Consider the following 25,844-nt stretch of genomic DNA (forward strand, 5'->3'; position numbering starts at 1 on the left):
CACAAAAAGATTTGTCACTTGGATCCGCTCCTCTGTAACATGTCTCTGACCCTTGTTAAATTAAGAAACCTGAAGCGGGGAAGGATGGGGCTAAGTACAAGCCAATTAGGTGCGACGCAGCCAGACTCATGCCAAACTGCTCGGGTACGCAGCCCATGTTGAGCTCTGTGTAGCCACTGCTAGCATGAACAGGAGGGCTTGTAAATCTTTTCCTAGTCCTCTCAGCATGGTGACAAGCCCAGCTTGCCTCCACGCAAGGAGCTGAGAAGGAAAGGCCATTCACCTAAAGCTGCTGAGATGAGGTCTTTGGAGAAGGCTTGTTTCAGAGGAGGGGTTGATTTAATAACGAACGTTTTAGGGCAGGAATGGAAATGCAATTCCTTTGCACTGTTTGCTACTCTTCAGCTGCTGCTTTTGCTTGTGAGATGGAGCTGGGTGAAATCCCGGCTTCCCTGGCCACAGTCAAAGCTTTGCCATCAATTCCTGTAAGTGCAAGTTTTCACTGCTGGATTTTTGTGGCCTTTGTTATGGATATATGAAATACAGTATTATAATGCTTTCCTACTTTGATAAATGTTATATGGACAAAGAAATATTTGTAATTTCTGGGGGATTCTCTGTAGTCTGCATGAAAGCAAAGCAGTCATTATTAAGTTATATACTGGGAGCATCTCTATCATCTCTGCTTAGATACATTTCAACATGTCTTTTTGTTTTTTTGTTCTTAACAGCTATCTTTCTTTAAGCCTACTCCAAGACGCTATAAAATTCTTCTAGAAGCCAGAGCCTTTCCCTCTGACCATGTAAGAAATTAATATTTCACCATATTTGTATTATTAATCATATTTTTCCAAAGAATATCACTAGCTTGATTTGAATATTTATTAGCTCATCTTGTCCAAGTAACATTACAATAAAAAAATCTGTCAGAAGCTTTTGAGCTCAGCATTTTTTACAGATCATAGCTTTATTCCTTTTGTTCAAATAAAAAATGTTACAAAAGGAAAAGATTGAATGGGTACATTGATTTATTAGTCTTTTTAAAGATATTGAGCAAACTACTGGCCTAAATCAACTGAAGTTGTAAATTTTTTATTAATTCTTGTTGCTGTTTTACTTTATGAAACCAAATCAATACAAACTCACAACATTAACACTTATATATCCCCAGACAGAGATGGAAATGTTTGTTCTTAGCACTTTAGATTACTAGTTCAAACATAATTTGTCTGCTATAAAATAGAAGACAATAGCCCATGCATCACAGCTTAGAGCAAATTAATCTTTGGGTTTGTGGCCCACTGCTACTTTATCATCAGCTCCGTAAACTCATGGAAATTGATAACAAATTTGATCTCTAAGGTCCGATAAAAATGACTCAAGCTACTAACAGGTTTATTTGTAATGAAGAGGGTGGCACAGATGTGTATAAACCTCAAATTGCCTTTATTGTAATTAATGTTCATACTAATCCCACCTTTGTTCCAGGCGCACTTGTACATTTGGACTCCATCTTCTTAAATTTCTACAGCACTTCAGTAATAACCTGTGCAACTGCTGTCACTTCAGTTCCCCTCATGTAATTTTAAACAATTTTATAGTATTTTTCGATGACTTTTATGCTATCTCCAGAACCATTATTTATTGATAAAATCAGTGGGTAGGATTTTCAAAATAGCCTGAGAGTTTAGAGCTCTCATTTCCTCCCAGCTGTGCAGCAAATCTAAGATGTGAGAATAGCATGGGACAGCATGTATGTGCTGGCCAAACCTCGTTTGTGTTGACAGCAGTGCATATGTGACAGCCTGGGATTTAGCACGTGCTACCAAGCAAAGTGGGTACCCAGGGCCCCTGGAGAGGCGATGTTCAGTCTTCTCCGTGGCTGTTATCCATGAAGGCTTTGCTTGCTGGAATCTGGTAAAACACATCCTCCACCACATTTCCACCCTCATTCTGCTCCGTGACCCTATCCTGTAGGATTTAGGCTTTGATTTTATCCTTGCTGTCTGATGTGAATTAAATTCTGATCTTTTTCAAACCAAAGGAAATCTAGAAAGTTTTCAATGGAGTTGAATTAGGCTTTCAAGTGTTAATTTTAGTGAAAGGCAGGCATCTGAATCCCTTTTCTGAAGTTCTGACGTGTTTTTCTTTTAGTTGTTTTATCATGTAATTACGCTAACATGTTCTGCATGGAAATCTCTTCCAGTATGCTGTTGAGTCCCAACTTCGACTTCACGGACTTGATGTGGAGAAATGCATGCTCATGATGCAGCCGCGGAAGGTTGGTGAGAAATATGTCAATTCTGCTTGCTATTGCTAAGGGCAGAAGTGTATTTCATAGGAGAGTTTTCATACATTCTCAAATATTCTAGTGTCTGCCTGCAGAAGTTATAATCGATTTCTACTAATACTTTTAGGTGAAGTTTATCAATCGTGTATTCTGTTTCTGTGTATAGTTTTTGGTATTAGAACCCATTTTATAATTGTCTGGTTCAACTAGTGCATTTTCCTTATAGAACAAAAACCAAAAAAAGTTATTTCCCCTATTTTTCCTGTTTGCAAAACCTGACAGCATCCTGAGAGAACTGCAAAATATGGTAGCTCATTGAGAAACCCCAATGTCCTTTTAACGTCCTAAGGTAAAAGATTGCCATAACATGAACAGCAGCAGTCGGTGTATCAGCACAAAGGGAAAGGTCTGCTTTGAGTAATATGCAATTCAGATTAATTTGAAAGACTGCCTTGCTTCATTTTTGTGCTATTAAGAACTTTGCCACCTAACTATAAACTGATGGTGACCTTTTGCTTCTGAAATCTGAGTCATCTTGTGAGTAAAGAGCCCACTCCTGAGCGCTTGATAGATTTGCAAAGATTGTTGAGATAATAACAGTTACTTGCAATTCAACAATCTTGCCCAAGCTCTTTTCAGTAACAAGTCTAATTTAATTCTAGGTTTTCACTGTCTAATTGATCCCTAGGTGGTAGTATGTTTTACATGATCCCTTGCTAGGAAGACGGGAGGAGGATGAGGCAGTAATTTTCCTACAAAGAATCAAGAATGAGGGTTTTTTTTGGTTGAAATTCCTCTATATTTAATGACCCAAGGTTTGGGTATTTTTGTACTTTTGATGATGTGAGACTTACTGTTTTTGAAATATAAATATGGCAGGTTTATAATAGCTTCCTGCGGGATATGAAGTTTATCAGAAAAGTACAGAGTGAAACTGATAGATAACTTTCAAGTCTTGTGGGTGTCACAAATTTCAGATGCCACATAAAAATCATTATATATGCTGTTTTCACCAGGATGTTTTTTACTGTAAATTAAAACTGTCTGAAATATTAAAGAGTATGAAGTATGCTAGAATATGAAGTGAATAGACTTTTTATAACTGGCACCTTCAAGATAAGTTTGCTAATGATTTTTTTTTTTTTTGAGGTAACTTACTCATAGGCTACTTCATAGCACTACCTTTGTATATCATTACCATGCTTAGGATTTACTTTTGATCTCCTTATGCAAGCAGCACAGCTCATGGTAAAATATAGATTATGAAATAAGAAATGACAGTTTCATTACTGCCAGAGTTGATGTAAAATGTGTGTTTTAACTTTGTTTTAGGGGGAGGAGACCTTGAGGACTGAAGATATCCTTGCTGTAATTGAGAAGGAAGGGGACTCTATTGCTGTCATTCTGTTCAGTGGGGTGCAGTACTACACAGGACAGCTGTTTGACATCCCTAGAATAACAAAGGCTGGCCAAGAAAAGGTAGGATTGGTCCAGACCTGTCCTTTTAACACTGATTTTAGATCCATTTTCCTTGTCAAATATTTTAAATTTCTACTTTTTGTGGAACAAAACAGAGCACATGTGGAAACCTGTGGGGCTCTGATAAAAAGTAAAAGCACTCTGTGCCGAGATCCTTTGGGGGTTGTGTGCTGCATGAAGAAATAGCCCTGCGAGAGCAATCTTGCAGGTGTGACTTAAACTATGTGGAGAGGTAATTCATGACTATTAACTTCTACAGGGCTTTTCCTGAAGGATAAAATTTCAAGAGGTTCAGTGGAGAAAGAGGAGGATGTAATCACAGCTCTAATCTCTCTTTAGAAGTTAGTTTGCATTAGATTTTTGCTTTTTGGCGGACTTGTGTGGTTTTCCTCCTTTCCCGCAGCCAAGCTGTGGGAGTTTTTGCTCCCAGTGAGCAGAGAGGCAAGTTGCCCATGGAGCCAGCAGTGTTCAAACTCAGCTGATCAGTTTTTCAGAGACAGGCACAACGTGGAGCACATCAGTGTCACAAGAGGACTGTATTTTAGTGATGACTCAGCCTTCGGAGCTTGCAGGTGGTGTGCTCTGTGGACGTAGCTGTAAAACCTCTTTAACCATCTCAATTGCCTCAGGAATCCAGGAGAAAATAGTTTTTAATTAAGTCTTCTTATCAACAGGAGGTCACCAGACTTTCCGTAGGGGCAGTCTTTTACTGGTTGTACCTTATCTCTCATAAGATTAAACCACTCAAAGATAAACTTATTTAGTATCACTGGATTTTGGCAAACCAGCTAACTATTCACATTTGGTGTTTTAACTCTCTGGAGAGGTTCCTGGCTCACATCAGGCTATACATCTTCTGTTGCTGTAGGTTTGGCAGTGGAAATCTTTCCGGAGGTCAGGGAGTAAGTTATGCTGCTGGAAAGTGATGGTAAAGTCTCCCCTGGGAGAGCACAGCAGGTGTGAGAGCTAGTGCAGGGCCCGTGGGATATAAAAAGGGAATGTTCTCACAGAGCAGCACCTGGCGACAAAATCGGTCCCGAACACAGTACAAAACAAGACCGACTTTTGACATGGATGCAGAAAACCAAGGAAGAAAGAAATGGGGGAGTCAGCTGAAGGGGGAAACGGGTCTGTATATTAGCTCCATGTAGCTCTAAAAGCTATGGTGCCTTCCTTGAGGGTCTTCCAGTACTTTGCTGACCACAAATAATCAAAAGGCTATGCTGAAATGTTTGAAAAGGAAGATGGGTTATCAATAAGATGATACCACCCACTGCTCTGCTCGCTTTCACTCCTGGTGGCAGCAAAGCTTTCGTTCAGCCGCCAATGCCTACGTGCCTACAGTGCTTCTTCCCTGAAATCCGCTGTGTGATGTGTCTGAAAGGTATCTGAGAGAGAAATCTTTCTTCTCTACTGTAAATACGAATGACCTGGGAAAAGCCTATCACTTTACCGCCTCTCTAAAGATGCTCTCTGGACTATGGGACACATGCTTGGATGAGTGGAAGCGATGCAGTTTCACTGAAAGCTATAAACTACCCCAAAGTGGCTGAGAACCTGTGTTCTGGGGAAAAGTAGTCGCTGATAGTTTATTATATGGAGTTAAAATGGATTTGATGTTTATATTATCCGAGGAGATAACCAGGACTTGGTGGAGAGAGCTTAAAATTTCTATAAAGCAGTCCAAATAATAATATTAACTTGGGGGGGGTGTGCTTCCACATGGATATACACAAAAACATTGCACACTTTATACAGAGACTGTATCATGTTGCTGAAGAGGAGAGCAATTTCTGACAGCATTTCAGTACTCCAGCAGGCCCAGATAGATGTCAAAGGTCCATTTCCACCTGCATGTCTGTTAGAAATGCCATAATGTAGAAGTGAATCCCTTCTTCCAGAGATTTTTCAAAAGGGGGGAGAAAAAAAATGTAATTACCAGCCTCTTTGTGGTTAGAACGAGTAGGACTGGGATCCAGGTAGATTCATGACCTAAAATGTCATTAGTGTATGTAAAAAGAAAAAGTAATTCAGCCTGAAGACCTGCTTGAGTACCCATAAGGCTTGAAAAGCACGAGTCAGACCTGTTTTTATTTCCCTACTGTCAGATACACTCAGCTCAATGTCCTTATGGATTCTGCCCCCTGGGTGAAGTGATGTTTATATGTTACATAGTGGTGTTGTATAAACATACTATTACACCACACTTAAACATCTGAATATGGCAAATATTTACCTGAACAGCTAAGAAATCAGTGATTCGTGAAGAGTTTGCTGTCTTAATATTGGTAAGAGGTAGTCCTGTATTCTGCTGCTTCTCTTAGTCTCGGGGCTTCTGGTTACCAAAAAGCCCAAAATGTTGCACCTTCAAAAGCAATTGGCTCCTCTCCTCTTTCCCAGGTCAGAGCTGATATTAGGACCTGCCACTGGGTTAGAGGAGAACAAAAAAACAACTGCTGAACCAGAGTCATTAGCATCTATGTAATGTGTATGGGCTTAATTTCTGTTTGGTGGCGTCCAACCAGTCCCTGTCCGCAGGCTGACAAGCTTTCAGGACAGTAAGTGTGTGGACTTAAAGACCATATCCCCTTCAAGAGCTTCTGGACCTGGTGAAACCAGCAGTGGTTAGAACGATTGTCTTATACATGACATATTATCACAGGAAGGCTGGAAGTCCTTTAAAATGTATATTAAAAGAGAAGTCATGTTCATAGCAAAAATGCCAGACTCCCTTTCCTGGTGATGAAGGGTAGTGAATGATCCCATGCTCCTGAACAGAAAATAGGTTGGGGAGAGCTGACAAGCAAGAAAGTCAGAAGGGGAAAATACAAGGTGGAAGTGTCATTTGAGAGAAGGAGGAAAAAAAAAATCACTTGTCGGCCAGTGTAGCAGAGAGAAAAGTCCTACACAGATGGCCTTAATAATTCTTTTAATGTACAATTGAAATAAAATCCTGCAGTGTTGTGCTCTATCAGGGCTTGGCTAGAGATTTGAGCTGCAAGCTCAGGAAGTCTGGAAAGTGTCCTAGGATTCTTGAGGTCAATCATTTATGGATTAAGTTACTGATTTCCTTTTACATTTTTTAAGCCAATTTCCTAAGTCCTCTATGTACGTTAAGAATTCTCCCAGAGTGAAAGCTCTGCACATAGACAGCTTCATTAAGTCATTAAATATTAAATGAACTAAATTAAGCTTGAAAAATTACCTCAGGCTATTTTTCCATCTTAGGTCTCTCAGATAAATCAAAATTACTATGTATTGTGCAAGAGACTCATCAGCAGGCTGAAGAGGATGTAACAGTTTTCCTTGTTTCATACTTTTGAGCTTGCTCTAGAGGATGGAGGGGGTTGAGTCGTTTTATTCTTCTACAAGCAAAGAAATGGCTGACTTTTAGGAGACTCTAGCTTTCAAATACAATTTTCATTTCATAAGTTATATTGTACTTTCCACTGACTCTGTACCATATGTAAAGTATTTTAATCTCTTGAGTCCCAGTAGGAAGAGCTTTAAGATCCTTCATCTTCATTTCTTTTCCTGTCTCTCTTTCTAAATGTCCCAGCTTTGCTGGTGTGAAGCTGTCATTTCTCTCCCTCTCTCCAAATGTCATTGTCCATGCTGAGTTGTTACCTGCTGGTTATCAGCAGCTACTCAGACACTTTGCAGAAATGACTTTTAGATAAAACGGAAGAGGCAGGGGAGAGCACGTCCTCTTCCTCGCCCAGAGCAGATGGAGAGCTCTGTTTTCCCCCTAGTCTGGGGAAGCGACGTTCCCACGCAGTCCTTGTTCTGCGTGGCTTGTGCAGGGAGAGCTGTTTCAGTTTGTTTTACTTTTTCTCATGCAATCTGTGTGGCTAAACATTTGCTGTTTGTGCGACTCGAGTGCCAGACGCCTCCCCCGGAAAGCAAACCAGCACCACCCATCTTGCAGATGAGGACTTGAACAAAATAGTACGAGTGGGTCTTTCTGAGATGATGCAGGAAACCTGCCAGCACGGAACCCAGATTTCCAGGCTGTGCCTCATTAGTAAGTTAAATAGTGCACAGTAGGATTTACCAACCAATTTCAAAGCATTGGGGAGCAGTTAAAGCAGTTCAGGAAGATGACCCACAGGTGGCATGTCAGTGGCTGTCCTGTTCGTGGGCTGCAAGCCCACGGTGTGGGTGCAAGCCGATCTACTCCAGCCAGTGTCAGCAGCCAAGGAAGTTTGTGCATGTTGAGGTTACAAGTATTGATATGGCTATGGGGCTTCATTATACCACCGTGACTGCGAGGGCATCCGACCTACTGGTGTCCTAAGGAGTCTTGTCCTACCTCCCATCTACTGTCACTTTGTAATTTGTCATCTTGTGCTTGAACATATTTTTTTATAGAGTTTATCACTTACCGACAGGGAAAGGACAACTGATTTTAACACAAGACTTACCATAAGATTAAATTTCTTATAGGCCTTTTTTTTTATGAGCAACTACTGTTTTTTTTGTTTGTTTGTTTTAATTTTGTTAATGTACTGCCAGACACATACGTTCTGCAAGACTCTCAGCATATTGTGTTAGTCCCGGTTTCCGCTGCAACCGGTGAATCTCTCATAGCAGTTCTTCAAAAAAGTTTGTGTGGGACGTATGTACGAAGGATTACCTGTAAATGTTTAAATACAGTCAACTGAAGTTTTGAAATTAGTGCCTTAAAACTCTATGAAAACCTTCTTGTTCAATAGCAGATTTGCTTTAGTTTGCTGTAGCTTATTTCTCTGAACCAAGGCCATTTTATCTCTGAATGAGAGTGTACCCATGGGCACTCAGTGTGCTTCAGCTTCTCTGCGTTAGCTTCACCATCAGTTGACTTGTCTTAACTCACTTCTGTGAGTGTCCCTGTGAAGACAAGCCGCCAAGGGTGTGAAGGCTAGACTGTTTATTGGAGCTTCTGCTCTGTTTAAGAGCAAATGTTCAGATCGTGCAAATGCTACAGCAGTAACTTTTCTTCCCATCGTTTTGGGAGCGACTTCTCAAGCTGATAACTTCACTAATGCCTCCATTAGAATTAGTGTGTCACATCTTCTTAAAATGCTGCTTCATTCAAATTGTTATCTAGTTTATACAGAAGATTAAATATACCAAAGTACCATTTAAATAATTTAACTAAGGCTCCCTCGTGCAAGAAACAGCAAGAGATTCTTAAAAAAAAATTCCTTTGTTTTATTATTGGACGTTGGTTTTTCTGAAGCCTGTGCTCTCGCTTTTACTCCTACCATGCTGCTTGCAAGCAGACTGTTTGTATTTTAAAAGCAAAATGCAAAACAGCATTTAATTTGTAGTCCAGGCACAAAAGGCAGTTTTATTTCTCTGCACTTAAATAGGTAGCAAAGCTTGGAAGAACTTTTTGTTTAAAAATGCTGCCATCCAGTGGTTATTTTGTGTGTAAAACTGCTACTTTTTGATCTCTGCATCTGTGGTCCTTATAGGCTTTTTTATTTTTCCCCCCACTGCCCTCTGCAAATTGTGGTTATGACAAATACAACACTTTTCACAGAGAAATGACAGAATGCTTTTCTAACTTTTTAAGAACAAGTACAAAAGTCCTTGAAGATCAATGTGTTACATAGGCTGCTATCTCACCCATTTGAATTCCCAAAGAGCAAGATCCTCATGGTTTAAATATCAGGGAGACCTTGAGTATAAGTATATAGTGGAACGTAACTGTTCATGAGTGACTGGCATCATTATGTACATTACTATTTTGTCTCTGCCTAGAGCCTGTCATGCCATACAACAGTTTGAAATTATGCATTCGTTCTGAATACTTATTTCAAGTGCTTCCACTTTACTGCATAAGAAAAAAACTTAGGAATCTAAACCATATCCAAGCATCCTTGAAGACAAGCCCACAAAACAATTCATGATTTCTACATGTATCTATGGTATAGAAAATTTTTCTCATAATAACTCAAAACAGATGGGGCTTGATAGCATGCCTATATAGAGAGGAAGTAAAGCTCTAAAGATGTTTTTTTCAAAATAAATAAATTTTATAGTGATGATTATCTTGATAAGTAGTGTATTAATTATCTCCTTCCTGCAGGGTTGCTTTGTTGGATTTGACCTGGCTCATGCTGTTGGGAATGTAGAGCTTCATTTGCATGACTGGGGAGTAGATTTTGCCTGCTGGTGCTCCTACAAGGTAAAGTAGATTCATTGTTTGAGACTATTTTCCACAATGTCACTTATATGATGGGTCAGCAAACAGGTCGGATGAAGAACTGTACCTGAACTGTTGATCAAGACTTGGCTGAATCTTTGAACCAGCCACAACGAGGAGATGGACACTGACTGTAGCGGTGGCTTTGTTATGAGAGGTTCCAAAAGATAATAGTGGCAATGACCTGCAAGGTAACGTGGATGTGAGATGGATGCTAGTGGTGGTTAAACATCTGCTCTGAAGCACACTCTGCTCTGCGGTCATAGGATCAGAGGCTCTTCTCTTATTTCCTACACCGAGAAGGTCTTGCCGCTATAGGATTTTCTTAAGTGGTCCCTAAATAAGAGAATATTCTTGCCTAAACTTTCAGATCATAGAACAAGGTATCTTTAGTTCCTTTGACTTCTCTTGAGATTAAGAATCAACAGATATAGTCAGATGAATTGTTTGATGACTTTGCTATATGTATTATGACATGGGACTGTTTCAGCCGTACTTCAATTTTCTAGCCTTTTGTCTGTTAGACTTCAAATATCATATGTAAGCCAAGAAAGATATTTTTAGAACTAATCTGAAAAAAATAATATCTGCTTTTACCTACATCAGCACTTTGAGACAAATGTTAAGATCTCCAGTTAGAAACCACTAGAAATGTTAAAATTGGTCTGTTTTATAGAGCGGGGTGAGGGAAGGAATTTACAGATTACAGATTCCTCATTTACAGATAATGAGCACGATGTGTACATGTTGATTTATTCTTTGCAGTATTTAAATTCTGGAGCAGGAGGCCTCGCTGGTGCCTACATTCATGAGAAGCATTCCCAGAGTATTAAACCAGCGTAAGTATAGTTGTATACCAAAATAAAAGGTGCTGTGAAGTTTAAATGGGAGAATATCTTCCCTTTGAGCTGAGATCTGAAAGTGAGAAAGTGTATAGATTCCTAGTCATAGACTATGGACATGTGTATCTATGTATATATGTATGTGTATATATATATATATACAGATGCAGAAGAAATTCCCTGCTTCAAAAAAACCTCATTGGGCTAATATTTGTTACTGACTTATTGATCAATGAAAAGGGGAGTACAAGTTTAGATCATTTGCTTATCTGACTTTCTTACTTCAGATGAGTTGGTTTATGTTAATTTTAGTAATTTTTGAAATGGTTAATGTACATGCTCACATCTTAAATGCATTTCCTCCTTGAAGTCTGCTATCAGTTCTAAACTAAATATAATCATAAAAGAGAATGGTTATAATATTAAAAACAAGTAACCTAAATCATGCCTATGAGACTGTTTAATGTAAAGAGAATATTTAACATCTTCCTTTAAAAATGGATTTTTTTAAATCATTGAAGTCTTTGGTTGGTGAACAAAATCAAAGTCAATTTCAGCTCTGTGTCTAATAGCTCTTTAATACTGGCATGTTTTCATTAAAATTATATCCACTGGTAAAGCTAGGAAGCATTACATAGAGATCTGTATTCTCAAAGACTGTATAATCCATGAAAAGCTGTGCTATCAACTGAGGTTAGCTGCATTAAAAAAAACCTCTTATTTAAAATGTTATATGACTGTACTCTATATATGTATATTAAGAACACTAGGATTAATACTTTTAATGCACTGACAAATGTAAACATTTCTTTCTGGCTATAATGCTTGGAGAAATTGCTGGCACTTACTTCTATTTTAGCTTGAAGAAGGCAAACTAAATCAGGTTTCAGAGAGAAATAATATTATAATAAACAGCTTTGCCGCACTATGTGCTGGTTTCAGACTGTCTAGACTCCCAGGAGATAACAAAATAACGCTGATAAGTTCTTCTTAGTCACCTATAACAGAAAACTCATTAGGATGACATATGACCTGTTGTGAGCTGATTTGATCCTCACATGTGAACGCTGGCAAAATATTCCAAATATCTGGATATTTCTTCTGGAAAGTTTTTTGTTTGTTTTTTTTTTTTCTTTCTGCTTCCCCATTAGCCAGGTGCAGGTATTGATCTCATGGCGAGACCTCTGGACCCTGGTTGTGGGGAGCTGGGAAGATGCTGAGCAGTGAAAAAAAAAATGTGGGCCAGCTAGAAATCACAGAATAGCCATAGGAGGAATGAATAAAACCTCAAGGACTTTGAGTCTTTTTTCCCCCTTGATGAAATTTTGAAACTTCTGTGAGGGTACTAGCTTGGTATTGTAGGTAAGAGCTTAAATTAGTTTTTCCTGAACCAGTTTCCTCATACATAGTCATTACCTTGTGTACTGAATCTGGATACTGAATATCTTAAATACAGTTGCCTATATGAAATAGTTTTTTTCAGCCTGCGACCCAATTAAGGATGTTATTCCAAACTTCCTGCATAGACCCTTTGCATTATTTAATCATAGTTATTTCATATTTCCTGAGACTTGATAATCACTCATCAAACTGTTTGTAGTTAATATGCCCCAGTTGCATTACTTTTCTTTCTTTTCCACATTAACCAGCCATTTCAGGTCTCCAAATAAGGCAGTGAGACAAAGGAGAATTTGTCTATGTCAAAGTATTCAATTTTATAGCTGATTTAAATGCAGAGCAATTTGCTGTATGTTGTACAATCAAATAGAGTGGAATTTAACTGCTCTGGAAGTTACAGGTTTTATGCTGTATCTAAAAAGTCTTTGGCTGTCATCTGAATCAAGGATGACACCCAGTGGCCAGACAACTTCATTCAAAAACAGAAGCACCAAACACTGTTTCTTTGCATCTCAGCCCACGTGTAAGCGGGTAATTAAATTCCAATCCAGCTGATATCCTTTTGTCATTTAAATTGTCTGAAATACTGTTTTTAACTCATGGCCAATATTATGCAAGTCGCTTTACCCACCTATATAGATTTCTTTAATTTGTCTCATCCTTCATATTTTCTGCAAGCTATTGACTAGGTAGTTATTTTTATATCGAAATAATGTATTGTATTTTAATATAAAAATGTATGCCCTGACCATAATTCAGAGAGGCAGACCCAGAACGCTTGCCAGGTGCCTTTGCCTGTTACTGACTGAGGGTGGGGCAAAAAGGACTTGGGTGCTTACTGAAAATTAAACAGCTCAATCCAAAATTTGAATTTTAAACCCCCAAGCCCAGCTACTGCCCATCGCCAAAGGCATTCGGTATTTTGTTTTAACTTCCCTTAATTCCACTAGTATGCTTTTGTCTGTGCCCAGAGTCTTGCTAACAAGAGCAGTGTAAGCAAATAGGCGCTTGCATTGTAGCTATGCACAGTTTCAGAAACTGGGTTCCCCTCCAGCTGCTCCCCACGGGTGCTGCTCTATCCAAAGCTTGCTCCCTGGACAACAAAACACTTATTTGCTGGTGCTTTCTTTTAAAATGCAACTTGAGAAAGAGTTATGAATTTATTCAGTAGCCTTACCACCAGCAGCTAGCACCATGCCGAAACTGCTTTCTGCTTGGAGTCTGAAGACGGGGGTTGTGGCAGCCTAACAGCAAACCTACGCAACCCAAAACTGGTGTTATTCAGTAATACGATGTCACATCCCAGCAGACAAAAGGCAACACCAATCCCACTTCTTTATGGTTGTGCAAGCTTCCCATAAAAATTTTGAAATTTGGTAATTCACCAACTTGGAAAAGGTTTTATACCCAAGAACAAAGTTTGATCCTTAGGTCTGATGGTTGGAAGATGAAGCTATGGACGATACAGACTCATATGTCCCTTTGTTTTGTGTCACTGCAAATACCATCCTGCACTCCCTGGCTTAGCTAGGCATAGTTCTCTAATTCACTGCAAGGGCCATGGGTCCAAAAGTTACACGTTGTAGCCATCCTAATTAATACCTGGACCCAAGTATGTTGGGTAGTCCTTTGCTAGTCCTCTATCTTTCTTCCTAGAACAGTAAAACTGAATCAGTCTGACATATATGGGTCCAATATATCCTTATACTCTCATGATCTCACCTCCTTTGGAGTCTCTTAATACTTGAATAGCTTTTTTAATACCTGCTCTATATATCATAATGCAATATATTCTTAGCTAATTGTGTTAGAGTGATTTCTCTATGGAAAGGTTTCAAATAAAAAAAGACCTGGACAGAGCAGAGCTATGAAACGCTACTGAAACTGTTTGGTCAGTGCAGGCTGATCCTGTGCCACCAAGTTTCCACATAAATGCAGTTACGTTGCGTAGGGGAGTTTTCCAAGACACAGAGAGCACTAAGGTGACCTACTAATACTGAAATTTTGCTTGACTAGCTTTTTGGACTCCAGAAAAGTTTCATTCCCCTCCCTCCCCCCCCTTCCCCTGTTTCTCAATTTCTCCATTTATAAAAAGAAGGATGACTAAAATCTACCAAGCAAGTTAGCTGTAACGAAATGTGAATGTTTGTGAGCACCTGGGAAAGAAGGTACAGGAGAAGTCAGGGGTTCACAGCAGAGTAGCTGCTGTAGATGTGCAGCAAGTTCAGCTCTGCTGTCAGCTGGCATAAGGGACGGGAGGGGACAAACTCGCGGAGTCCTGAGATAGGAGAAGAAAAAAAAGTACTAGTCAAATCCCTGTAAGAAAAAGTAAGGCACAACTTAAAAAAGATGAAAGGGAAATAAATGTATGTAAAGCAGCCAGAATAATAATAATAAGCCTTGGCAGAGGATTAAATGAAAATTGTACACAGTCTAGTGTTTAAAATGAATGGATTTATCAAGACTTAACTTTAGCAAAGACTAGCAGCAGGTAGAGTTTAAAAATAAAAAGTTTGTGTGATGTGAAGAAATGCTGTATGTGCAGAAAGCAGCTGATGTCCAAAGAGCGTGTCGGCTTTTACTATAGGATAAAAAAAAAAGTGTCAAAGAACAAGAAACAAAAAAGTAACCCTTTCGTTCTAGCTTTGAGAAACGCAAGGTATCTTCAGACAATTTCTTCATAGACAGAGGTGAGATATCAACCCTTTCTCTTAGATCACTTTCCTTTTTAGCCTCTTGATTCCAGTGAAAATGCCAGAGCACAAATGGCTTCCTGCTACTCCATTCTAGAGACCTGCACAGCTTTTTGGTATGTGAACTTTTACCCTGGCACGAGATAAACAAAAACACACAATTCCAGTTTCATACATCTCCCTCTTCCCATTTTCCCAGGTGCTCTGGGTCCCCACACTGCTCCAGTGCAAACCCTCTCTGCCCAGTAACTTTGTTTTGCAAGAGGTTACTCAACCCCGTCCAGGTTGGTAGCTCCTGAGCTACTGGCTGAGTTTTTCTTTAGATATTTTCTTGATCTATGAGGAGATACTGCATTGTTCCTTTTTGAATTAGAGCCGCATAATCCCCAAACTAAATACCTGAAGCTTCTGTGAAACTGCTGAAGATAACGCAGCTTTGGAACAATGTGAGTTGGGAGCAAAGGACAGCCATAAAAAGATTGGGAAGGGTGTTTTATATCTACTGTATTGGAAAGAACTAAAGCTGCTCTTGTTTAAAATGCTTCTAGGGATAATAGGCTAAAATGGTCCAACTCTCACTGACCCTTGGAGTCTATCAGCTCTGAGTATCTCAGCACTACTGAAACTTTTAGCATAACAGAGCGCCCTGTCCTCGCCAAGGAGAGGATCTGGAGAAGCAATGTAGAGACTTCCAGGGAGCTGTGTTGAACGCAGCAACGTGGAAAGTCAGTGGTCACAGATGGAAGTGTACGCGCTGCTGTTTGCAGAAGGGTTTGTCACTGGTCCTAGTGGACTCAAATTGTGGACTAATGTATGGATAAACTATTCGTGGAGCGCAACATATGTCCCCCGAGTGCATAAAGTATCCCATACTAAGGCAGAAATGAACTGTTTCTTTGCCAAGGAGATGAGAACAATTTAGTTCCCTGAGCTAATTTAGAAACCAAAAATTAAAACCTCCCTTGGGAAAAGCCTGTTTAGGAATAAAGGTATTGGTTAATTAGGCTTAATTGCATTGTCTTGGGACAAGTGATTTATTAGGCCAATCTAGACCTATGATGGGCCTGCAGGGGTGTGTTCTCCGATTCACCAACTGAATGGCAAATAACTAAGAGCATTTTTTAACTTTGGAGTGAGTCTCTGGGAGGAAAAAAGAGAGAGATTAATGTGCATTCACATCATCTATTCCCATTCTCATTTCTTCAGCTCTGTACATCCTTTTATGTGGCTCCCACGACTGTCGTCTTGTTCTCTGTCAAGCATTTTCTCTCTATCTTCCTTCAAATCCTCCCTTGTAATTAAGCTGTATATTCAAGCAATCTTGCTTCTTTTCTCATTATAAATAATCTTCTCATTCTTTCCTCCCTGAAGGTCTTCCCCTATGTTTTGTCATCTGTGTCCTGGTCAGATTTTAAAGTGTTTGAGAGAGGAGCTGTATACCTCCTTGTAAGCTCATGGGACTTATGTACGAGTAAATGTGCTGTATATCAAGTCTACGTCACCTATAGGATAGTTGGAGTGAGCGTGAAAGTAATGTGTTTTTTTCATTGCCTGTGTGTATTCTCACGCTACTTAGACACTTACTCTTTGTTTTGAAAACTCAAACCTTAAAATGGAGCATGTGGAAAATCAGAGACATGGTTCCTGTCAAATTTCTCAAATATATACAGTAGTGTTTTTAAAAAGAATGGTGCGGGACTGATTCCTGCATTTCATGCCTGTTATCAAGGCATCAAAATGCTGGGATAAGTGGAGATAAACAAGTAAACACAAGCACTTAGCTTCTGTGAGTCATATCTTCTCCAAAATAGTATTTATACCATAGGTGTGTTTCGCTGCAGACATCTGCAGATATCTTGGGTGCAGATTTGGAGATTTTATGTATATTTAAATCTTTGCCTGACAACAACCAATATGGTAGATATAGACTAGATATGAGGAAGAAATTTGTTACGCTGAGGGTGGTGAAACACTGGCATATGTTGCCCAGAGAGGTGGTGGATGCCCCACCCCTGGAAACATTCCAGGTCAGGTTGGACGGGGCTCTGAGCAACCTGATCTAGTTGAAGATGTCCCTGCCCACGGCAGGGGGGTTGGACTAGATGACCTTTAGAGGTCCCTTCCAACCCAAACTATTCTATGATTCTATAACTTGCTCTTTCTTTTGTCCAAAACTCCACTAACAATATGAAGAAATGTCATTTAAAGCATGATGTTTGTCACAGCCTTTTTTTTTTTAATAATTTTTATTTTAAGGCTGAGGCTGGTCAAATTCTTGCAATAGGCCTTTGACGGTATTCATTCTTCAGTAATCACTCACTAAACTACTAAACAAGTTTACATGTTAGATCTAAGCAGATTCAAATTTCTCATGCATCTCTCCTTCTGAACCGTGCTGATGGGACATACACCACTTAGTCTGCTCTGCCATGGCCCTTTCCCACTCCCAGCCTTGGAAACGAGAGAGAGGTGGCTGCGTTCCTTGCAGATGCGGTTTCCCATCTGCCGCCTCTAGCTTTTCCCATCAGATGGTGTTAGACACAATTGCTTCAATACATGAAAGGAACCCAACAGGCTTAGCTTGATGGAAAGGTGAATGTAACCTGGGGGCAACTCTTGCATCCCTGTTAACTAGCAAGGAAGAGATCCTGGGGCTCTCCTCAGAGTGTATGGTTGCTGTGATTTTTTTTTTCTTTTTTTTTTTTCCTTCCCCCACTTCAAAAGACATGTGTTGTTAGCTGCCTGCTCTTTGTGCCTCAGTTCTCCACTTTGAGACAGGTAGTCTTGAAAGCACTTTGCTGTGTCTTGATTTTTTCCCAGTAAGAGAAGGCTGAATGAACTTCCAGAGATGCAACACTCAAGCTGGTGTCACACACCTTTAACAAGATGGACACAAACCCTTCTTTGCCTGTCTTTTTAACTGGTCACAGAGACATTATCCCCCCTCCTATGCTTATCTCAGTCTGTACGTTTCTGTATCCACCTCACAGAACCTTTCTCTCTTAGGGAGGAAAAAGTTAATTTTCAACAAAAACCGTCAAGTAAATCTGCCGTTTCCACTAAGAGCTCGCTTATCTCTGTGCAGAAATGTGCTGGAACTAATGCAATTTTGCATTTGGGATTTCCTACTAGATGTTGACTCACTTTCAGTATTTGATCATCTTTCACTTTTTCTACTTCAGATTCCCACTTTTGGTACTTTCTATGAAGCTTTCCTCCTAAGATTCTCAATTAAAGCTGTAGTCTACACATGTCCTTTAAAACTGAGATTTGCTCATGCTTTTGTATTAGTTCATTAGCCCACAGTGGGGAATTGTTTCTAATTTTTCCCTACTGAATGTGCTTCGAGATCATGGTATGCCTCGAAATTGCTCTAAGCTGAAAGTACCAGCAATAGCCATTATGCTTTTGTGCCATTAATACAATCCCTTTTTTTTTTTCCATTTATGGTCCCTGGAGTATATTCGTGTAATTGTCAGTTACCGGTTCAGATGGGGTCTCCTGCACTGCAGGTGTCCCTGTCCTGGCTGAATACCTCGCTGGCTTTAGCCGCAGCTCTGGGATCACGTATACAGCTCACATTGAGATTCATATCACAGCTGGCACCTGATTCAAACCATAAGCATTTTTAAAGGTAATTGGAAGGTCGTTGCCCAGGTTAAGGAAATGATTCAGCCTCTTTATTTCTTGCAAAGTTGGTATTCTGGTGCACACACACAGGGGATTGTGTGTGGGATTTCTTTTTTGTTTGGTGTACAACTTGTGCTTATTTGTTTCCACTTGTTTATGGGGTTTCTGGTCCTCATACCCCCTCTTTCTCCTGGCTGAACCTTCATCTCTTCAGTGCTCAGCCAGGAGAAGATGGTCTCACCAGAGCATACATCTTCATATTTTTCTTTTTCCTTGGGCTCCCTTAGTCAAATCTATTTTATTTTCACTGTTGTTGTGGGCGAGCTAGATCATTTCTTTTGCCCCCACGCCAGCTCCTTTCTTGGCAAGTCCACAGCCTGCTGTCCTTTACTTCTTGCCCATCTCCCCCCATCTTTGAGTCAGGAGCTTCTTAGAGACCTTCATGACATATATTGTTTCTTCTTGCCCACTTGCTTTAAGCTATCTTTCCTCTTACTTTCCATTTGTGAAATATTTATTTTCACAGCTGCTTGTCTCTGATGGTAAATTCTTACTATCACAGTCACTACTCCTCATTTGTCATTGAAGTCTTTGGCAGTGCTTGCTGGCAGTTGCCTCTTGCTGCCTTCTACTGTGTGGAAACTATAGGGCAGCTACAGCAATGTAGGGCTCACCCAAGTGTCTGAAGAGCAGTTTCCAGTGAGATGCTGGGAGTGACACTGTATCCCTCTCTCTTCCCCTTCCTTCTCCTAGTTTCTCAGGTGGCATGGCATCAAATCAGGGACCTAATCACACCAGTGCAACTGTTTTGAGAAACTTGTAGGTTCTTTCTGTCCCACAGCATGAAAAACAGCGCCTCAAAGTGAAGAATTCTTTATTAATTTCTTTAGCTGTGTACACTTTATTGAGCAAAAATCTAATAATTTCCTAACTTAATTAGTTTTTCAGCATCCCTCTGTTTTCATTGACAGTTTTCTGACTTGGCTTTCTAGCAACCCACTGTAAGCAAGTGCAGAGAGATTTGGTCAGTGTGCGTTGGTGGTCAGTGTTGCAGATGCAGTCAGTTTGGGAGACAAGAATGAGCCCATGTAAGTGTCCTTATCCGATGGCTTCTCCCCTGCTTCTGCAGTGAGAAGAGCTCGTGGGGCTCCTGAAACCAGTGTTGGACCTCGTGTCAGACATTTGACATACATACACTGGACGTCGTGTCAAACACTGGACGTCGTGTCAAACATACTTTAGGGCCCAAAATACTGGTAGTTTATATGCTACTGAAATTTAGGGCAACTACAGCCCTGTAAAGAAAGGTCCCTAAGTCACATTTCTCTCGTGTTCTGTAGTGGTGGATGAAATTTCAACTTTTTGAGGAGGTACTTTTTAAAATAACTCTGAAAGATCCCCATTTCTGTTCTCCCTTAATGATTTCATGTCTTCAGCTCAATAAACTCCATTTGAGTTCTTTTCTCCTTGGGTATCCCTTGGTGTTAGTAAATGTTTTGTAACACAACTGTTGGATTCTGTGGCAACTCAGCTGCCACTTAAAACTTTGAATTCAATTAGTTCTAGCCACTGACTTTAAAAAAACCCCCACAACTCATCTAATGTGGATTGCTTCTTGTTTCAGGCAAAGAGCAGAGGTGATAACTCTTACATTTTAGCTAATAAGGATTCTGGTATGATAAAGGTCTTGCTTTAATATTGTGATTTCTGTATTCAAAAACAACAAAGACCTGAGGAAGTGCAATTTCCCACATCTTAAAATTTTTATGTTATAGTTCAGTCAGATACATGTATTATTTAGAAATCTATCTAGATATCATCCCCTCAAAAGTTCATTCAAGGGATTGAGGAGACTGTATAGTTCATCCAAGTCTCCTTTAAGTCAGAATTCACATTTAAAAGTATCTCTAGGAGGGACTGTTGCTTTTGCTTCTTGTTTAATTTAATCTATTTGAAACAGCCTAGAAAAAATTACTGAATTCTTAAAGAATGTAATAAGCTTTTTTTTATCACCATAATATAACTGGGAACTATTCAATACTTTATAAAAATCACTGAGAACTTTATTAATATCTCTATGAGTAAATTGGCTCCCTGCTTGATTTTTAATTTCTGGTGTTAGGTAGAATATTTGATTTCCCTTTACTAAATGTGCTAACATACTGTTGGCTGTATTTCCCGTTTTCATATATCTGATATTTGGCTAGTGGAAGTGATATATGAGCACTTTGTGATAATAGTTGTTCGTAAGCTGATTTAACAGTTTTTAATTCAACTTCATTAGCCTTAGAGGGGTTGTTTTTTGTGAGATCTTTTCCTGGGATTTAATTTAAGCTCCAATTTTGTCTGCCGCTTGATCATACCTTTCTTTTGCCTGATCATCGCGAATGAAATTATCATCCCTCATCGCAAACGCCTTAGAGGTTTGGCAGAGAGCTCTGTGCGGCTCCAAGGGGCCCTGATTGGATTCGCAGCATTGCAGCCATTTCTCTTTCTCATGCCCTGATCACAGCAACTTGTTTCCTGCTACAAAAGTGAACTCAATCTCCTTTTGTTTTGACCTGGAGGGGTAATACGGAGGGACATGTTGAAATTGCTGTATTCCCACTTGTGTTGAGTCTAAAAGACTAACAAGGAAAAAATCAATTCAAGAAGAGCGTGTGTACCCTCTGTCTTCAAACACCTATCAGCTGTAAATCACCTCGCACTTGATTGACCAAACAGCCTAGATTTTCACCCAACAGTCTCTCTAATTGTGGCAACAGTTGCACTAAATTCCCTACCTCAGAGAACGGCCGAAGCTCAGGGAGCCGAGAGCTGCCCAGCTACTTTTGGAAAAAGGATGGTTACTCAAATCCGGAGATTTCTTAATTTCACCCATCACAGTTGCACAGTTAAGTAAGTGTCATTGTTTAGACTACGAAACTTTTTCAGGACTCTGGTCTTTGCTGTTAAAATTTGCTGCTAGGCAGAAAGCGAATGTAGCTATTCTTTAACCAAGACAAGCCTCAAAATAGAGGAGAAAAATTGTCTCCCTTTAGATGGTACTGAAAATGCAAGCTACTTAACAGAAGAAAAATGTCATGCTATTAGCCTCTAATACAATCATATTACTTTGGTCTTTTGACAAAGTAAAGCCTCATTGATATTAAATATGAAAAGTTACTACTTTCACAGTAGCAACTTTTCATAAGGAGTTTTGATTTTTTTTTCCACTGAGTTCTAAGAGACTGGTCCATTAATAATGCATGGCATTGCTCACAAGTCACATATGCTTAATAATTAGGAAACATTTGTAATGAGTTGAAAAGGGTAAGGAAAGCATCAGAGTACGTGCAAGTCCAAAACTACAGAAGTCTGAGGGTAATAATTACCTGGGCTTCAAAAGCTTTTCAAATTCTCACAACAGATCCTACTTAAAAGTAACAACAGACATTGCACAGAAGAGAATAATGAAAGAAATCCAATCTTACCATTTGGGATAAAGGATATCTAAATAGATACAAGGGAGGGGAAAAAAAAAAAAAGGCTTTAAATATAGCTTCTGGCAATCTTGGCAAGGTTTTCTGAAGGAGACAGTGAGAGTTAGGTTTCCAAATATTGCTAGAGTCTAACAGGGGTTAGCTGTTAACTCCCTTAATCCCCCATGCAAATCCTAGCCCATATATATATATATATACACACACTATGAAATACACTCCATAACTGACAGCTTCACAGTATATGAAGAATTTCACCTACACAGGAGGGTTAAATCTTTGAATTCTGCATTTTGGTGATGAAAATTTTCAATTATTCTTTGTTTTGATTAAACAGACCCCTCATCACCACACCAAATATTGTTTGAATTATTTTTCTCCCTTCCAGCAAGCTGTCAGCAGGGGAGCCCTGGGTCAGAGCAGGAGCTTGCTGTGGTGCCTAGCGCGGAGAGGACGGAGTTGCAGTGGAATAACATTGTCCATCCACTTGGGCTTCAGTTTTGTTTCAGCACAGCTGTAAAACACTGTGTGGACTTAAGCAATAGAAATATTGATTTTTTTATTTATTTTTTTTCTTGATGTAGGAGCCAGTTAGGTGACACGGATCAAGAAAAATATTAAATTCTGAACTCAACAAAAACCTGACACTGGAAACAACTTTTGAGCCTGACAGGATAATTTGGGGAAAGGCTGAGAGGAGGGGAAAAAAGAAAACAGTGGCATCAGCCATTACCTCCAAATCCCCTTTCCCTATCTGTATTTCAAAAAATCCACTACAAGATACTTCAAGGAAATCTTTTTCTCCATTCTTACATGGGCCTCATTACTAAGTATGAGAAAACATTTTAACAAATATATTCTCACCCTCACCAGAGAGTTAGGGCAGTACTGAGCAACATTTCTAGAGATGAGGGCTTGAGGCATGGAAAGACTAATTGACTCATCCATGATCAGACAACTCTGTGATAGCAAAGAAAATTGAAACTCCTTCTCACGCTCTAATCAGTGAGCCAAAAATATGCTATGTAAAGCAATGAACAGTTGTTTCTGTTTTCTTGGGGGTGGGTGGGGTGGTGGTGGTGTCATTCTTGCTCTTTATTCTGAATTTTGGCATGGAATCCAAAGAAGCACAATCGTGATCGTGGGCTTGCAATAAAATTAATGCAATAAAAATTAAATTAAAACATATAAAAAAATTGTAATTAGAAAACTGCAATAAAATTAATGCAGAGTAGAATGCAGAGACTGTGCCCCAGCTGTTGAGCCCGGGGATCATGTCTGTGCTCAGAGTTTGTGGAGAGCTGTTTGTAAATCTGGGTGAGAATAAGGTGGCTTTGAGGGGGTGATACAACTGTTTATATGAGTTTAGCTTCTGGGATTGACTTTTGTCTGAGTGCAGCAGCATTAGGAGATGCTCCTGCTCAGGACCTGAGTCCTGGCTACTTTTTCTATCTGTATTGTGCTACATGGAGCCCAGGACACTGGAGAAATGTACTTCAAGGTCAGGAACTAAACTTCCAGTTGAGCTGGAGATTCCCAGATGGATGTAAGGCATGTTAAGGAATACTTTCGGTCTTTGGGAGCTGACTGTACCATCTGTTTGTTTTTTTTTTTTAACCTATCTTTTGAAACATGAAAGCTGGGCAGAGCTGGACTCTGGATACGGCGTTAGTGATGTGGTACCACCACATTCTCCTAGGCAGCAGGATGATCATCAAACACGGTCAAATCACCATGACTGAGGTCAGATGTAGTTTGTTGCTAGCTTCAGGCTGGCTCCAGCCTCCAGGCTTTCTGTATTCTTTTGAAGTCTAATTCCTAAGACCTCATGGGTTGCTTATTTAACATATTTCCTGCTAATGGAGTGATATTGGAGACAGAGTTAACCTCTATTCTCTAAGCCTGCGTCACACTGTACTGTACCTCTTGGTTGTCTGTTACAGGTCTTAAAGGTGTCGTGGGACATAAGCACAGGGAATGGATGTGCTATAGATGTGCTCTTCAACCAACCAGTTGTGTCATAGACATATAGGACTGCAAGAAACTGAACTTAATGATCATTGTTGGCCCTTTCATTCCTTCTCCTGCATGAGGTTGCCTTTGCAGACATAGCGTATTATCTGCCTCAGTTCTGTGTAATAAACTTTGGGAGCAGGGAGATGTCTCATTAACTCCTCAGAGTCGATTCTTACTCACAGCTGGAACAGTAGCATGAAAAGTCAAACAAATCTTTGCCAACTCCCGGAAGTTTTTGCAAAAATAAAGCAATGTGTGAATGAAGAGCTCAGCTGGCAGCCAGCAGCTACATCAGCTGCTTTGTGGACACAGTCCACCCCAAAACTGCTTGTTTGTGATTTAGCTTAATCCATGGTTTCATAAACATACCGTGCTTTTCTGGTATATCCTCCTAATATAGATATAATCTAAGTAATGAATATGAAATTTCTAGATAGCATTGTGACCTGATAACGGAGAGAAGACAAACTGTTCCATGCCCTGTGAAGCTGACAAGTGTAATATAAAGCATCACTAATTTCACACTGCATTCCTGTTGTAGCTTTTCAACATGCTTCCTCACGGATGTAAAATGATTTCTCACACAATATAACGACAGGATACTTCCAGTGTATTGCCCTGGATTGTAAAAGTTGGGCCACATTAATAGTATTTCTCTCTTTTCTGTATCACTATTCAAGAGGGTTTTTTTCTTTTTTTTTTCTTGTCGAGAAGGGAAATGAGACCCCGTGTTGCTTCAGGCTGTAAATTATAAATGAGTAGCATGATCATCCTGTAACTTCGAAGCAAAGGTCAAAGGAATTTTTTTTGTATTTTTTCTGTGTTCTTTAACTGGATCTTCTTTGATGTTTACACTGCACATACATCATGATCATTATATCCCACGCTCTTGCATCATTAATGCAACTACAAACGGTACGGCTCAAGTTATGAACAACCAGCGTTTCAGTCTAACGCAGAAAGATATGAAGGAGGAAAATGGGCTAAATAAAAATACTTATTGAAGGGATTGTTCCCTGGTGTAAATGCGCTTAAAGAGAGTATGACTAAATGAGAGGATACTGTTTCTTTCTGGAGTCGTTTTCCAACCCAGCAAATCTTTGTTCATTGATTTGTAAAATAAGAGAACATTTTGGGGTAAAAATAAGGAATTTGAAAACCTTTCAGCAATATTTCATTATATGCCTACTTGTTTCATGAAATTGAGCTAGTAAGAGTTTGCTTTAAATTTGATGTGGCACATTTAAAAAATAGTTCTGTGCGTAGAGTGGAAAGCTGCAGAATTCCCTGGGAAAGTCTCAGTGTTATCAAACCATGAGGACACGGGTTTTATTTGAGGCATAAAATAGAACAATGCGTTGTCTATTTTAAAAGTTATTTTGTTACAGAAGTTGGGTTTGTAAGAACATGCACACCTCACAGAAAAACCCGCAGCTGATTCGGCACTAATTTACTCTCCTCTTTGGCACGATTGCAATGGGTTTCACGTACGCTTTTGCTGCTGGATGGAGAGATGTTAGCGGTGGAGGTGCTCCAGGAGCACCTGTGCTGAGCAGCCTCGGGAGGCTGCGGGTACCTGGGGCTGGCAGCAGGATGCCATCTGGGCACGCAGCGCAAGCTGGCCATCGCTGGGACAACCATTTCGATCAGTGCTCTGTTAAAACAAGACAAGTGCTGGGTTTGGATACATTTACATGTAAAGGGCAGTGACCAGTAAAACATTATTCTCAAAGGTTTATAGTGGAACGTTTGCAAAATTAGACCCTCTTCTCCCCAGACATGCTGCTTTTTAACACGCTTCACAAAACGGGTTTTTTCGGCAAT

General features: G+C 39.8%; 1 protein-coding gene across 2 annotated transcripts in view; it reads left to right on the forward strand.

Moving 5' to 3' along the window:
• KYNU (kynureninase) overlaps positions 1 to 25,844 on the forward strand; it is a 59,406-nt gene that overhangs the window by 23,757 nt on the left and 9,805 nt on the right. For both annotated transcript variants that reach the window (XM_076340807.1, XM_076340806.1), the window contains exons 6-10: positions 732 to 803; positions 2,207 to 2,281; positions 3,623 to 3,769; positions 9,846 to 9,944; positions 10,728 to 10,801. In XM_076340807.1, coding sequence (XP_076196922.1) covers positions 732 to 803; positions 2,207 to 2,281; positions 3,623 to 3,769; positions 9,846 to 9,944; positions 10,728 to 10,801 — 467 coding nt within the window. The remainder of the gene's footprint in view (positions 1 to 731; positions 804 to 2,206; positions 2,282 to 3,622; positions 3,770 to 9,845; positions 9,945 to 10,727; positions 10,802 to 25,844) is intronic.

The sequence above is a fragment of the Aptenodytes patagonicus genome, chromosome 6 (assembly GCF_965638725.1).
Source record: "Aptenodytes patagonicus chromosome 6, bAptPat1.pri.cur, whole genome shotgun sequence".
Lineage (NCBI taxonomy): Eukaryota > Metazoa > Chordata > Aves > Sphenisciformes > Spheniscidae > Aptenodytes > Aptenodytes patagonicus.